The 16865-nt window shown below is 36.4% G+C and overlaps 1 protein-coding gene across 3 annotated transcripts in view; it reads left to right on the top strand.

The window, feature by feature from the left end:
• The window catches only part of LOC123536594 (serine/threonine-protein kinase BRSK2-like), a 113075-nt gene that overhangs the window by 39196 nt on the left and 57014 nt on the right, over positions 1-16865 (top strand). For all 3 annotated transcript variants that reach the window (XR_008368164.1, XM_045319917.2, XM_045319918.2), the window contains exons 3-6: positions 2327-2412; positions 5551-5691; positions 11971-12087; positions 15892-15925. Coding sequence is in view for 2 of the 3 variants with exons in the window: in XM_045319917.2 (XP_045175852.1) it covers positions 2327-2412; positions 5551-5691; positions 11971-12087; positions 15892-15925 (378 nt within the window). In the remaining variant the exon portion in view is untranslated. The remainder of the gene's footprint in view (positions 1-2326; positions 2413-5550; positions 5692-11970; positions 12088-15891; positions 15926-16865) is intronic.

Raw genomic sequence — 16865 nt, forward strand, 5'->3', positions numbered from 1 at the left:
TGTCACTGTGTTCAAGATAGTGTCACTGTTTGGGATTGTGTCACTGGGTTCAGGATAGTGTGGCTGTCTTTGGAGGATAGTGTCACTATCTTTGGGATTGTGTCATTGTGTTCAGGATAGTGTCTCTGTCTTTTGGATTGTGCCACTGAGAGATTCATCTCACTGTGTTCCAGAATTGTGTCACTAGTTATATTCCCCAAAATCTAAATCTTTTCCACATAAAAAATTGTTGCAGATGTTTATGGTATATTGGAGAAAAAAAAACTTTATAAAGGGGGACACGGAAATTTGCAATTTGTTATTTGTTAGACTGTAAAGAAGCTGATTGGGGAATCTTGCTGTAAAGGACTGTCACGAAAATGTGTTATATTGAATAATCTGCAATGAATGGTTAGAAATTGCTCTGTAAATAGGCTGCCATTTTCGTTCTCGGAGGAAAGAAATTATCAATATTGAATGAATGAAGACGCATGAAACAAGGAGGTTGCTGCCAAAAGTTTGCCTTAAGTTGTCTGAATTATATATTAAAGGAATAAGAAAGGTTAAGCTAATTGTAATAGGGAGGCCAATTTTGATAAATGCCATTTCAAAAGAGAAAAATGTGTTCTGTCAATTTGTTATGCCCCCAGTTCAAAGATGTAGAGGTAATATTGTTTTGCTCATGACGGTTGGTCCATCTATCCATGGTACACACTTTGATTTCTGATGAAAAACTAAAAGACTGTTTTGATTTATAGGTGTCAAACTTGATAGATTTGATTTCCTGTTGTCAGTAGATGACTCCAGCTGTTCTGTTTGGATCAGTAGGTCAAAGGTCAAGGTTACAGTAGTCTTCAGACTGAAAATGCTTTAAGTTCAGAAACTGTAGAATGCTTTGGCCAACCGCAGTCATACTTCATAGGATGATTGTGTGGTTTTTCTATGACCCATATTGCTTTCGGAGTTTAGACTGATCAATAACTAGAGAACTTTTCTAGGCTCAGCATTGTCAGATTTCATAAGGTTATTGCCTGTGATCAGTGGGTCAAAGGTCAAGGACACAATGACCTTGAGACTGAACATGGTCTCATATCAACAACTAAAGAAATCTATGGCCTAGGATTGTCTAATGTCCTATGGCATTGTTGCCTATGATCAATAGGTAGTCTCCATTGTTTTGAAGGTCAGTGGGACAAAGGTTACGGTCACAGTGCATTTAAATCAATAAAGTTCCCAGTCAATAAATCGAGAAAACTTCAAAGGATGGTTGTGCGTTTTCACTGGATGACTTCTATGCTTTTTGCATCAGTAGGGCAAAGGTCAAGGTCACAAGACCTTAAGACTGAATATGGTTTATGTCCAATAGCTGGAGAATGCTTATGCCTTAGGCCATTAAACTTCATAGCCTTATTAGTCAATATGCATATGACTGTAAATTGTATTGAGCAATGTTAAAGATATTGGAAACTGCTGTGTTACTGGTCTTAGATTTTAATCTGTTGTAGTCATTATGGAATAACATCTGTGTGGCACAGTATATTCATATTTCATTAGCAGGTCTCTCAGGATGGAAACAGTGCTAATATTTCATTATTTTAATTATCACACAGATAAAGCAATTCCTGCATAGCAATTTAATGTTTAATTTTTCAGAATTGACTGCAAGACTTAGCATTTTGTCAAGATAAGATTTATTTCAAACAATCATTGTTTGAATTATACTGTTGTGTTTTTTCCCATTTGATCCGTATAAAAAAGACTTATCTAATTAACCCTTATCATGCTGGACACGATTGATTCTGCCTTTGCAACCAGTGTAGATCATGATCATCTGTGCAGTCTAATCGAGATCTTTCACTGTTCAGCTTTCAGTCGGTATCTTTTTGGTAAGCACCCCTTTTAACAGTTAATGGTACTTGTCCAAACTGAAAGATGGACAAGTTCATTATAGAAATTTAGCAGGTAAAGGGTTAAATCAGAAGTGATATACAGTCACTTTCTCCTTTTGTGTAAAAATATGTCTGCCATTTATTGTGCTTTTTATTCGATCAGGCAGGACGGAGTTAATCTCTGACTTACGCAAATAATGGTAATCTCTAGAAACAAGCAAAATAGGTAGAGCAATATAATTGTTTAATCGACTAAAATTCGGAACTACATTAGTTACAAAGAAAGGTAGATGGACACTGAATAAGAAATCAGGTTGCCGAATATAGTACATATCCTGCACAAATGATGCAGTGGACACCCCCCACCCCCCGCGCAAAACCCTGTTTTGCCAGGTTGATCGCACAATAACACAGAGGAGTTAGCCAGACAAAATGAACTTTCTTGTTTATTTATACAGGTTGAGAGAGAAATAGCTATCATGAAGTTGATTGAACATCCACATGTGTTAGGCTTGTTTGATGTCTATGAAAACAAAAAATATTTGTAAGTATAAATTGAAAATATGATGGGGAGGCTTCAGTAATGAGCAGAGGCTTCCTTGGTATGTATTTCATGCTTGATGTCTTATACCTTCATTTTATACCCCCAACTCCTCACTCCAAACTTCAAATCATCATGACACTACGTAAGTTTTGGTGTCCATGCATGACAAAATTTAATTTCATAAGTTTTTAGCTCATTTGAGCATAAAGTGCTTAAAGTGAGCTATTGTGATCACCCTGTGTCCATCATCCATTATTTGTCATCACCAGTTTACAGTTAGCACTCTAGATGTTACAGTTTTTGCCTGAAATTAACGAAACTTGATCAGAATGTTGTGTTGTTTGGTGTCAAAAAATAGGTCACTTACTCAGATTGTGGTAAAACCATGTTTATATCCTAGAGGCCATGTTTTCTGCCTAATCTTCATGGAACCTGGTTACAATGTTTGTCTTTATAAAATCTAGGTCAAGTTTGAAACAGAGATCTTGGGATAATATTAGGTCATAATGTCAGGACAGAGAAGAACCTCACTAGAGGCCACATTTTTCACCTGATCTTCATGCGACTATGTCCAAATGTTTTCCAGTACGAAATCTGGATCAAGGTCAAGACTGGGTAAAAAAAAACTATTAGGGTCACTAGGTCCAATTACGTATTAGCATTGTTATAATTCAGGGGCCACATTCTCCGTCTACTCTACATGAACCATGTCTAAATGTTTGTGTCTCTGGTAAATTGTGAACACCCTGATTTACAGGAAATTTTATCAGGATACATGTCTTCATGAAATCTAGGTCATTCTCAAAACTGGGTTACCTGGGATCAAAATTTAGGTCGCTGGATCAGATGATATAAAAACCTGAATAACACAACAAAATCAACATTTTAGTCCCCCCAGAGGAAAAGAGTTAGACTGTTACGTTCCTTGTTGGTCTGTAAGTCTGTTTAAGTAGACCATTTGGTTTTCTGTCAATAAGTAACATTTTTGCCAACTGTTGTTGGTTATCTGTAGTCAAAGATGACCCCTATTGTTTCTAACATCTTTTGGTCAGTGGTCAGTGTCATGGCATACAAAATAACGTACATGCTTGCTACCAGCCAGCCAACATTATAGGGGTAGGGTGGGGGATGAAATTATGCCGTAATCATCATCAGTTTGAAAGAATTGTTCAGGTGAGTGTTGCAGGAACTTCATGCCCCTCTTATTGTTCTTTGATTATTTAAATATAGTATATATTTATAAGTGGAAAGATGTTGTTAAATATAGATTTGTCATACATTAGAAAAATAACTGAAAGTTGGAGAAGAATGCTAGAACTTCCGGTACCTGTCTTTATTTTAAGTCTGGAAAATTGATGATGCTTTTACAGAATAATTAGGTCTTATTATCTAAAAATGAATCAAGATTCATAAATCAATAATACACTATAAGTTTACGAAAAGAAAAGTGGTTTTTACTGTTTTCTTTTATTAGAAATGCCTGTATGTAATAGTGAAATGAATGTAAATCTTGTATGCCAAAGGAATTTTTGTAGAATTCAGACAAAAGCTTTTTGACACAAAGTAATTGGAGATGTTTGGGGGAAAGGTACTATTTTTTGCACAGCAATCAAAAAAATATGTTTGAAATAGAAAATGCAGTTAGTATTTTTCCTTATTTCAGTTTTCAGTTTTTACTGATAGTGCAAGATTTCAAATGTATTTACTGATTCTGTGCCGAACATATCGTCTCCAATTACCTAGCATGGTTTCCTGTCATTATGTCATTTCAACTCTCACTGGCAGACAAATGTTCTAATGACATGCTGTAGATCTTGTTTACATTTTTACATTGAAATAGTTTCTTGTCACACAAGGGACATTTCTTGTCACGAAACATATATTCCCACTTTGAAGCGAATACATAATTATGTATGTCATACAAAAGATTTCTGTAGGCCTCACTCAGGATGGAAGATTTTTTTGCAAAATAACACTAGGAACACATTTGTGCTATATAAGTTGAGCATAAGGCATGGTTTCTTGTAAAAAAACCCTCTTGTCTAATCTAAATGAATGAATGAAATAGAGGACATAAGTATACCTTTGAATAAAAGCTGGTTGGGGGGTTGCATTTTGCAAGTGTGGGTAGGGGTTTATTTCGGGGGGGAGTGGGATAATTTTACATTAACATTGCAAATGTCCAGTGAGCCCATTTTGCTCCAAAATGGTCGTATGATAATCGGCTTTTGTATTTACACTTAACAGCTCTTAGTTTTTAGCTCACCTTAACATGAACACAAAGTGCTCATGGTGAGCTTTTACGATTGTTGGATGTCCTTCGTCTATCAGTCCCTTTTTCGTAATCCACGTTAGTTTTAAAGAACATTCTTCTAAATCACTCTGCCAATTTCAACCAAACTTCATGGAAATGTCCCATGGATGGTCCCTTAAAAGATTCCTTTATATTTTGGCCATCCATGCTGAATTATTCTAGTTGCCATGGCAACCAGAAGGAAGCATTTTTAAAGTTTTTTTTCAGAAACAATTAGCCTGATTTGACATAATTTCATAGAAATGTTCCTTTGGTGAACCTTTACCAACGTACTGTAAATCATTATGTTACTTTGAAAAACTTGACAGCAGGGAGGCAGGGCTAGTATTCTGTATATGGCTATATAAAAAAGTTTGAAATTTTTTTTATCTAAAACTGCTGGTCTGATTTCAAAACTATTTCAGGGCAATGTCTTTTAAGTGACCCTCTATCAGAGTCCTTCAGATAATTCTTTTTCGTTAAAAACATGGCCACCAAAGGGCGTGGCAATTTTTCTCAATATGGAAAACTTTGAAAATCTTCTCTGAGGCTGCTTGCTCTGTTTAAAAACAATTTCACACCAATGCACCTTATATGACCCTCTACCAAATTCCTTTAAGCCATGTTGCTTTAAAAAAAAAAAAAAAGTTCCCGTGCCCCCACCCCCTTACACACACACACACCACTGTATTTATACACAGTTAAGTTTCAGTAGCTTTGAACTGAGAGGAAGGTTTGCACAAAATCAGTGCCAAAAATTTATTCTGTTTAATGGTACATTGAAATAATCATGATACCCAAAAGTGTGTATTAAGTCAGCATGCATGTTCATTTTTCCATTTCAGATATTTGGTGCTTGAACATGTGTCTGGTGGTGAACTGTTTGACTATCTTGTCAAAAAGGGACGCCTTACTCCCAAAGAGGCTAGGCGTTTTTTCAGACAAATAATTTCTGCTCTAGATTTCTGTCACAGTCATAATATATGGTAAGTATATAACAAGCCATTCTCTTGCATTTTAAAGTGTCTTTATCTTGTTCTCAAGTTATTTATTCAAAGCCATATTCCATTGAGGATTTAGAGTACACCAGCATGCTGTATGTCCATTTTTGGAACATGTGCAGACAGTTCTGAAATATAATCAGGTGCAGACACAGCAGTCACATGGTAAGCTGTAGTGATTAAAGTAAGTTGTGCCACAGTTTTAGTCCCCTGTGATGCTCTTAATAAGACTGGAAACCAGAACAGAACTATGTTCTATTTTATCCCATTTAATATAACATTTTTAGAACAAGTCTGAAGTCCCAAAGAAACACCAATAATAATAAATGCTCAGTTATGTTAAAGTCAACACCAGAAGGAAATATTTACCGAGCACTGTAATTGAACATATGTCTACTAGACATTGCTGCTTGAGGAAGCATTTGGCAATTTTCAGCAGTTAAAAATATAAAATTAGACACTGCTTAACCAAACAGGAAAACATGATCTTGTAGGGACACTGTTCCTTTATGCAGAAAAGAATTCAGTACTTTCCATTGGAAAAGGGCCTTTTGGTATATTCAATGGAAAGGTGGTCTTTACATTTTCAGAATGAAGCAGGTAGACTGTGTAATTATGGGTAGACTGTAGAATTAAGGGTAGACTGTGGAATTATGGGTAGACTGTGGAATTATGGGTAGAGATAGAGAAAAATTTAATTTTTGATATGATTATATACATGTATTAACTATAGTCGGAAAAAAAATCTGACAGGCTACAAAATTTTCCCATATGATTATGGACATTGTTTTATGAGGAGTGGATATAAAGGAAAATTTGTTGTCATGATAAGTCTCCTATTTTAGGCAGAAATTCAAAATTTGGCTAATGGATTGGGAATCAATAGTGTCTTCCAAGTGTGTAATAAGTGTTTTGTATTTTGAGAGAAGATAGCAGCCTTGCTGTAATTTGATTTCTCTGCTCCAGAGAAGATGACTACTGATAGGTATCTGCAACTGACAAATAGTACAAGTTTTACTGGCACCACTAATTACTGATGTCAGTATTCATTTTTACATTACTACATTACCTACCTGTATGACACAATGATGTTCCATTGCTGGCATTCAGAGTCTAAAATCTTCAGCTTCTGATTGGTTGATTTTGAGCAGTTTTAAAATTGACCAATAGCATGGCTGCATTCTGAGACTAAAATCTCAAGCTTCTGATTGGTTGATTTTGAGCAGTTTTCAAATTTACCAGTAGCATGGCTGCATTCTGAGACTAAAATCTCAAGCTTCTGATTGGTTGATTTTGAGGAGTTTTAAAATTGACCAATGGCATGGCTGCATTCTGAGACTAAAACCTTCAACTTCTGATTGGTTGATTTTGAGTAGTTTTAAAATTGACCAATGGCATGGCTGCATTCTGAGATAAATATCTCCAGCTTCTGATTGGTTGATTTTGAGCAGTTTTAAAATTGACCAATGGCATGGCTGCATTCTGAGATGGTCTTCATACTCAAGTTATATATATTTTACCAAGGTCTACAGCACATGTTTCACAGGTTGGTTTGATTGGTTGAAAAAGTGCTTTACAGTCCATTGGTGGCCAAACCATCAGTTGTTTTCTACTTTGATGACTGTTGACTGAGTTATGCCCTTTGATTATTTTGTTTCTGATCCTGATGTTTCTTAAGCTTTTACAAATACTGTGGCAAACATTCCTGAAACCTGTATGTAAGCAGAATGTTGAAAGAGGCAGAAAGAGGTCGGTTTAAGCTCACTTTGAGCACATAGTGATCTGTCTTGGTCATCCATCTGTCCTTAACCATTTTTCAGAAATGAATCCCCCCAAAAAGTGTTTAAGTGGAAGTTGATATATATGATTTCTTACAAATGTTACTTTGGTGATTTTCTACTAAGAATTTTCAAGATAGAGAAGATATTCTGAACATGGCCATCAGTAGGTGAAGAGACTTTCCCTAGGGAGTATTAGTGAAACTTCTTGTCAGCCAATGACATGCTAGAGTTTTGGGACTAGTCTCAGAATGCTGCCTTGCCATTGGTTAATTTTAAAGATGTTCACAGTTCCAGCAAATCAGAGTTTTGGGACTCACCAGGTCTCAGAATGCAGTTTGTCTGAGACTGTTAACAGGTTGTCTTTTACAAAGATTTTGTAACTTTTCCTTGGAAATCCATAACATGGGCAGTCACGAAAAAACTTAAGTAATACATATAGTTAAGTCTGTTACTCTAAAGTCGTGCTATTGCTTAACTAATTGTTACTTAATATATTGATTTTTTCTATAACAGTTAATTTATAGATGAGTTATACTACATTATTATAGTGTATTTGCTTGCAGTATTTTTTTCAGTCATGCAAATATGATACTTCTATTTAAGCACGATATAAGGAACTTCAGTATCTTCTTAAGTATATTTCTTATTTCTGTACATTGTTTTCTGAAAAATTTAGCATTGTTGTGAATTGATCTATGAAAATAGTCATATACGGTTCTGATATAAGTAAAAAAAGTCAACATTGAAGATGCATAAAGGGCAAAAAACAAGCGTTTGAAATAACCAACTTAGCTGAGCAATTTCTTAAGTTTGTTTTCGTGAATTTGGGGCCTGTATTCTTACAACAGTATTTTGTTCTGCAAATTATGAGTCACTTTTCAGTGAGATTGCACTCCATCTTTGTAGTCTCATCCGTCATAAATAGCAGACTTTGTGGAATAGGGTAGTAACATTTTGTCTAAATTTTATATCTTGTAACATCTATTGATCTTGCTGAAAGGAGTTGTGTAAATGGTTTAAGACATGTCTGGTGTGAAAGCCAATGTTTTTTGAAGATTTCTACAAATTCTTTGAGAAAATTGAATTGTTATTGACAAGATTTTTCATCCATCATGTCAACTTGTGAAAAAAGTCTGTGAATTATTTCTGAGAGTAGAAGTTTTTCTTTGAAGATGTAAGATTGTTTGTGTTTGATTTCTCTAAACGTGGTATTTTTGATGATTGAAATTTGCTCATTCTGTCTACTGTGAAATAATGATTTTTGTTGAGGACGAGTTTTCATGGATTTCTTGGTTGAGTCAATGCACAAAATTGACCTTTACCCTGCTAAATTTCTATAATGGACTTGTCCATCTTTCAATTGGACAGTACCATTAACTGTTAAAAGGGGTGTTTACCAAAAAGATCCTGACTGGCGAACAGAGCAGATCATGATCAGACTGTATGGATGTGCAGGCTGATCTTGGTCTATATTCTACACTGGTCACAAAAGGCAGAACCACTCGTGTCCAGCATGATAAGGGCTAATTTCAATGGGTTGAATTCTTTCTTGGGAGGAAGCCAGTAAGCTATTTTATAGGACTGGTTCTACCAAGGTGTCCTCTATGCCGTCAGTGATGTCCAGAGGAGCTCCTAGAGACTTCCTTACCGTCGCCAAATCGCATAAAATATGTGGGGTGACTTGAAACCAAACAAAATTTAGGTTGACTCTATAAAGGAGTTTGAACTCTTTTGTTCTTTTTTTAAAAAAATAAGAAATTGTTTTCTTGGCAGATAGTTGATATAATACTATGATTGTTTTGCGTTCTCCATGACAATTTAATAAAAAAAAATGCTGTGTCTGAAATCATTTGCCCTCCACTTCTGTTGATATTTTCTTGAGAAAAACAGGTTTGTACTGGTACAGATTCCAGGAACTCTGGTTAGGTCTACTGCCCGTCATTACATAACTGAAATACTGTTGAAAAACGGCGCTAGACCCAAAACAAACAAACAAATTGATTGTTTAAGTTCTCTATCATTCTTGGCCCTGTCACTGTCCACGATTTGCCTAAAATGATTAGTGTACAGTTCACATGCATTGTTGAAGTGCTTTTTTGTCGTAAGTGTTTTCCATCAATAACACAAGTCTGTTTTAGGTAGCATGGGAGAACAAATTTAATCATCTCATGCGCATTAGAGATTTGAAGGTTTGCAAGTTTATTATGTGCTTAGAATTCATCGCATTTCTTTTGAAGCAATTCTCAAATCTTCAGTTTTATTTTTATTGAACTGTAGAATTTCAACAAGAACTGGGGTTAATTTTGTTGTCTTGAATAATTTACAGGCTCATAATGCTGTTGTTAGAAATATGTTTCACAAACGAGATATGCAAATGAAGTAATTAGCATATTACCTCATGTATGTTAATTATCCAATAGCCAATCAAAGGAAAGGTGTGGTATATTAAGCGATACATCAGTACCTGGAGAATGCTTAGACCTAAGACTTGTGCCCATAAAATACCTTAGCCCGTGAGACTTTATTAGTTGATCACCTTTGTTTACCTGATGGCTCTGTTAGTTTCGGTGTCATTAGGTCAAAGGTCAAGATAAAACAGTATTGAAACTAAAATTGTTTAACCTTTAGCCTGCTGTTGGGATATGATTCTGCCTTTGTGACCAGTGCAGACCAAGATCAGCCTGCACATCCCTACAGGCTGATCATGGTCTGCACTATTCGCTATTCAGTCAGTAAATTTTCAGTAAACACCCCTTCAAATGATAAATGGTACTGTCCAAATGGAATGATAGACCAGTCCATTTTAGAAATTCAGCAGGGTAAAGGTTAATAATTGTAGAAATCCTGAGCATTTAGCTGTCAAATTTTAAATGATGATGTTTTGTGGTCAGTAGATGACCCTTGTCGTTTTGTGCATCATTTTGGTCAAAGTTGAAGTTACATTAACTGGTGATCCTTGTTAACCCTTACACTGCTAAATTTCTATAATGGACTGGTCCATCTTCCAGTTTGGGTAGTACCGTTTATTGTTTGAAGGGGTGTTTACTGAAAATTTACTGACTGAATAGCGAACAGTGTAGACGATGTGCAGTCTGATCATGGTCTACACAGGTTGCAAAGGCAGAACCAATTGTGTCCAGCATGGTAAGGGTTAAGCAAAAATGTTTAACAAACAACTCTTGTTTAAAGTGTTGTTTAATTTTAAAAACTAGTTACTTCATTTTGAAATGTTAGAAATGTATAAAGATTATTTTAGATTTACATAATGACTGTGCCACTGGAACGCAAAGCAAAAACCATGATGGGACTTTAAGAGAAAACCTTATGCTTAGCAGATTTCTTACATGTAGGGCTGCTTGGTGGGTTAATCAGTCTTGTAGATAAATAAAGCCAGATTTTTGTCACTAATTGTAGTGGTGTTGTCTAAGAGCTGACACTAGAAAAGGTAAATTACAGCAGCTGCTAGCATAAATATCCCTCACTTTTGACTTGTCCCTTTATTACGACTATTTTAGGCAATATGCTTACTAGATCGTAAAGTACAAAATGTTTCATACAGTTTATGCAAGCTTTAGGTTCAAGGACAGATTTGAGAGCTGCAAGCAAGAAAATCATTACATATCCCATAAAGTTTTAAGTGGTTCTGATAATATAATGATGATTGTATCAAAGACTATATTCATGTCTCCACATAGAATAGAGGTGACATATTGATTAAGTGCTGTCAGTTTGTCTGTCTGTCTGTGTGTTACAAAGTTTGTCTGCACACCAGATCCTCAGCAAAGTTACATTGATATTTCCGAAGTCATCATTGCCAAGCATTGTTGTGCATTCCATAGGCAGTCCCAGGTTTAGTGATTTACAGTGGAGTTATGACCTTTGATTTGTCAGATTTTATGATGTTTTGGCCACCTCTCTTATACTGTTTGCGCAGATTTCAACCAAGCCTTACAGAGTGTTCAGTGCCAAGCCATTTCTAATGACACCAGAAACATTTTTTTCAGGAAGCAGACTAAGACTAAAAGTGATTTAACCTTTACCCTGCTAAATTTCTGAAATAGACTGAGTAATCATTCAAACTGGGCAATACCATTTATTATTTGATAGGGTGTTAACTGTTAACTGAAAAATTACTGACTGAATAGTGTCCAGTGCAGACCATGATCAGCTTGCAAGGATGTGCAGGCTGATCACGGTTTGCTGTTCGCTATTCAGTCAGGAAATTTTCAGTGAACACCCCTTCGAATAATAAATGGTACTGCCCAAACTGAATGATAGACTTGTTCATAAAAGAAATTGAGTAGGGTAAGGGTTAAATAAGCTTGAAGCTTTCAGTACAATCAAGCTAAATAAATTAGTGTAAATTAAATAAACTCCAGACTCTGTTCACACTAAAAGGAAATAAAATAAGCTGTATGACTGCCTGTTACCTTGCCATATATTTGTGTATTCCACATGTATATAATGTTGTTTTATGTTTCAGTCACAGAGACTTAAAGCCAGAAAACTTGTTGCTGGATGAGAAAAATAATATCAGGGTGGCAGATTTTGGTATGGCATCTTTGCAAGTGGAAGGCTCAATGCTTGAAACAAGCTGCGGGTAAAGTGTTTCTAAATTTTTACGTAACACATCAATCAAACTTATGTGGAAAAACTGTTGTTCATGGTTATGCCATTATTGATTTTAAAATCCACAAAGTTTTGTAGTTTTGGATTTCTTTTCAATATTAATTTGTCCTCCACAACTCAATTGATCATTTCTTTACATCAGTCAAATCTGAAAGACAATTTTCCGTAGAAATATTGTGTTAAGTAAGCCGACAAGAGGGACATGTGCCTTATAAGGATCTACTGATTGCAAGACTAAGTATTGAGTTCTACCGATTGAGCTGGGGAGGCTTTCAGCTAAGTGATATAGCAAACACACAGAAGTGTTTAACATCACACATTGAACTAAATGAGGGAGCTTTCAAGCAAATATAGAATAGTTTAACATCACACTACCTATTGAGCTATTAAAAAGGGGGCTATCAAGCAAGTGATGTAATAAAGATACAAAGGTTTTTAACATCACTCAACCTATTGAACTGACTGAGGGAGCTTTCAAGCAAGTGATACAGCAAACATGCCAAAGTGTTAAACATCACTCAACCTGGGAGCTTTCATGCAAGTGATGTAGCAAACATGCCAAAGAGTTTAACATCACTCAATCTGGGAGCTTTCAAGCAAGTGATGTAGCAAACATGCCAAAGTGTTTAACATCACTCAACCTGGGAGCTTTCAAGCAAGTGATGTAGCAAACATGCAAGAGTTTAACATCACTCAACCTGGGAGCTTTCAAGCAAGTGATGTAGCAAACATGCAAGAGTTTAACATCATTTAACCTGGGAGTTTTTAAAGCAAGTGATGTAGCAAACATGCAAAAGTGTTTAACATCATTCAACCTGGGAGCTTTCAAGCAAGTGATGTAGCAAACATGCAAAAGTGTTTAACATCACTCAACCTGGGAGCTTTCAAGCAAGTGATGTAGCAAACATGCAAGAGTTTAACATCATTCAACCTGGGAGCTTTCAAGCAAGTGATGTAGCAAACATGCAAGAGTTTAACATCATTCAACCTGGGAGCTTTCAAGCAAGTGATGTAGCAAACATGCAAAAGTGTTTAACATCATTCAACCTGGGAGCTTTCAAGCAAGTGATGTAGCAAACATGCAAAAGTGTTTAACATCATTCAACCTGGGAGCTTTCAAGCAAGTGATGTAGCAAACATGCAAAAGTGTTTAACATCACTCAACCTGGGAGCTTTCAAGCAAGTGATGTAGCAAACATGCAAAAGAGTTTAACATCACTCAACCTGGGAGCTTTCAAGCAAGTGATGTAGCAAACATGCAAGAGTTTAACATCATTCAACCTGGGAGCTTTCAAGCAAGTGATGTAGCAAACATGCAAGAGTTTAACATCATTCAACCTGGGAGCTTTCAAGCAAGTGATGTAGCAAACATGCCAAAGTGTTTAACATCACTCAACCTGGGAGCTTTCAAGCAAGTGATGTAGCAAACATGCAAGAGTTTAAAATCACTCAACCTGGGAGCTTTCAAGCAAGTGATGTAGCAAACATGCAAAAGTGTTTAACATCACTCAACCTGGGAGCTTTCAAGCAAGTGATGTAGCAAACATGCAAGAGTTTAACATCATTCAACCTGGGAGCTTTCAAGCAAGTGATGTAGCAAACATGCAAGAGTTTAACATCATTCAACCTGGGAGCTTTCAAGCAAGTGATGTAGCAAACATGCCAAAGTGTTTAACATCACTCAACCTGGGAGCTTTCAAGCAAGTGATGTAGCAAACATGCAAAAGTGTTTAAAATCACTCAACCTGGGAGCTTTCAAGCAAGTGATGTAGCAAACATGCAAAAGTGTTTAAAATCACTCAACCTGGGAGCTTTCAAGCAAGTGATGTAGCAAACATGCAAAAGTGTTTAACATCACTCAACCTGGGAACTTTCAAGCAAGTGATGCAGCAAACATGCAAAAGTGTTTAACATCACTCAACCTGGGAGCTTTCAAGCAAGTGATGTAGCAAACATGCAAGAGTTTAACATCACTCAACCTGGGAGCTTTCAAGCAAGTGATGTAGCAAACATGCAAAAATGTTTAACATCACTCAACCTGGGAGCTTTCAAGCAAGTGATGTAGCAAACATGCAAGAGTTTAACATCATTCAACCTGGGAGCTTTCAAGCAAGTGATGTAGCAAACATGCAAGAGTTTAACATCACTCAACCTGGGAGCTTTCAAGCAAGTGATGTAGCAAACATGCAAGAGTTTAACATCATTCAACCTAGGAGCTTTCAAGCAAGTGATGTAGCAAACATGCAAAAGTGTTTAACATCACTCAACCTGGGAGCTTTCAAGCAAGTGATGTAGCAAACATGCAAAAGTGTTTAACATCACTCAACCTGGGAGCTAGTGATGTAGCAAACATGCAAAAGAGTTTAACATCATTCAACCTGGGAGCTTTCAAGCTAGTGATGTAGCAAACATGCAAGAGTTTAACATCACTCAACCTGGGAGCTTTCAAGCAAGTGATGTAGCAAACATGCAAGAGTTTAACATCACACAACCTGGGAGCTTTCAAGCAAGTGATGTAGCAAACATGCAAGAGTTTAACATCATTCAACCTGGGAGCTTTCAAACAAGTGATGTAGCAAACATGCAAAAGTGTTTAACATCACTCAACCTGGGAGCTAGTGATGTAGCAAACATGCAAAAGAGTTTAACATCATTCAACCTGGGAGCTTTCAAGCAAGTGATGTAGCAAACATGCAAGAGTTTAACATCATTCAACCTGGGAGCTTTCAAGCTAGTGATGTAGCAAACATGCAAAAGTGTTTAACATCACTCAACCTGGGAGCTTTCAAGCTAGTGATGTAGCAAACATGCAAAAGTGTTTAACATCACTCAACCTGGGAGCTTTCAAGCAAGTGATGTAGCAAACATGCAAAAGTGTTTAACATCGTTCAACCTGGGAGCTTTCAAGCAAGTGATGTAGCAAACATGCAAAAGTGTTTAACATCACTCAACCTGGGAGCTAGTGATGTAGCAAACATGCAAAAGAGTTTAACATCATTCAACCTGGGAGCTTTCAAGCAAGTGATGTAGCAAACATGCAAAAGTGTTTAACATCACTCAACCTGGGAGCTTTCAAGCTAGTGATGTAGCAGACATGCAAAAGTGTTTAAAATCACTCAACCTGAGAGCTTTCTAAGCAAGTGATGTAGCAAACATGCAAAAGTATTTAAAATCACTCAACCTGGGAGCTTTCAAGCAAGTTTAACATCACTCTATGTTTTGAACTAACTGTTGGGGATTTCAAACAAGTGATGTAGCAAATTTACTATGATCAGCATCACTCTATGTTTTGAACTAACTGTTGGGGATTTCAAACAAGTGATGTAGCAAATTTACTATGATCAGCATCACTCTATGTTTTGAACTAACTGTTGGGGCTTTCAAGCAAGTGATACAGCAACCTTACAGAAGTGTTTAACATCACACTACCTATTGAACTGACTACCTATTGAACTGACTGAGGGAGCTTTCAAGCAAGTGATATAGCAACATGGAAAGTGTTTAACATCATTCTACTTATTCATTTAACAAAGGGGGGTTTCAAGCAAGTGATTTAGGTAATATACAAAATTAATGTGTTTAACATCACTCTACTTACTGCACTGATGAGGGTTTCGCGCGAGTGGTATAGTAAGCACTGTTTTGTTTTGTTTAACATGATGTACATTAGTATTGCAATGTAAAGCGGAATATGATAGAAGCAATGCTATGTGTTAGTATAGACCAATAATATTCACACTATATTTTATATACATGATATTTAATGTTTTATCAGGTCTCCACATTATGCCTGCCCAGAAGTTATTAGGGTAAGGTCAAAGTATTGTGTTTTCATTGTTGTGCAGCTTTATTTGTGTGCTTTTTAGCTCGCCTGATCAGTGTTTTTTCCCTGTTTTAATAGGTCTTGTCAAAAACCAGTTTCCAGTCACCAAATACTTCTAAAATTCCCACTTTTGAGGACGTGTGTTTTCCCCAAATGGCATGTTTTTAAGACTCATTTTTATCAACTTTACAAGTTTTTGCTTCTGAAAATGTCCTTATCTGATAGGTACCAGACATTTTCCAAAAAAGTTTTATTAAATCACAGCTGATCCAATATGATTGTCCAGTTCATTTTCAGTTTATTCAGCAATGCTTAATGTTCCCTGTGGTCACTTCTTTGGCTGAAACTTGGCATAAAGAAAAAAATATTTTAGAGTTGCCAGTTTTTGTTTCTTCTGTGCAGGTTGTTGAAGAAGTACTGTTTGATCTATCATTTGCATAAAGTATAATACAATAACATTTATATTGTATGTCATTCTGACCCTTACCCTGCTTAATTTCTATAATGAACTTGTCCATCTTTCAATTTGGACAGTATCATTAACTGTTTAAATGGGTGCATACCAAGAAGATACTGACTGAATGGCGAACAGTACAGGTCATGATCAGACTGCTCAGATATGCAGGCTGATCACTGGCTGCAAAGGCAAAATAAGTCGTGTCCAGGGTGATAAGGGTCAAAGAATTCCAATTGTGGAACTTTTCAGGAACTTACAAAATTTTCAAATAATCTTAACCTTTACACTGCTAACTGTCTAAAATGGATGGGTCTATCAATCAATTTTGACCGTACCATTGATTATTCGGAGGGGTGTTCACTGAAAATTTTCTGACTGAATTGCAAACAGTGCAGACCAAGATCAGCCTGCATGGTGGTGCAGGCTTATCTTGGTCTGCACTGGTCACACAGATAGAATCACTTGCCAC

This window comes from Mercenaria mercenaria, chromosome 17 (genome assembly GCF_021730395.1).
Source record: "Mercenaria mercenaria strain notata chromosome 17, MADL_Memer_1, whole genome shotgun sequence".
Classification (NCBI taxonomy): domain Eukaryota; kingdom Metazoa; phylum Mollusca; class Bivalvia; order Venerida; family Veneridae; genus Mercenaria; species Mercenaria mercenaria.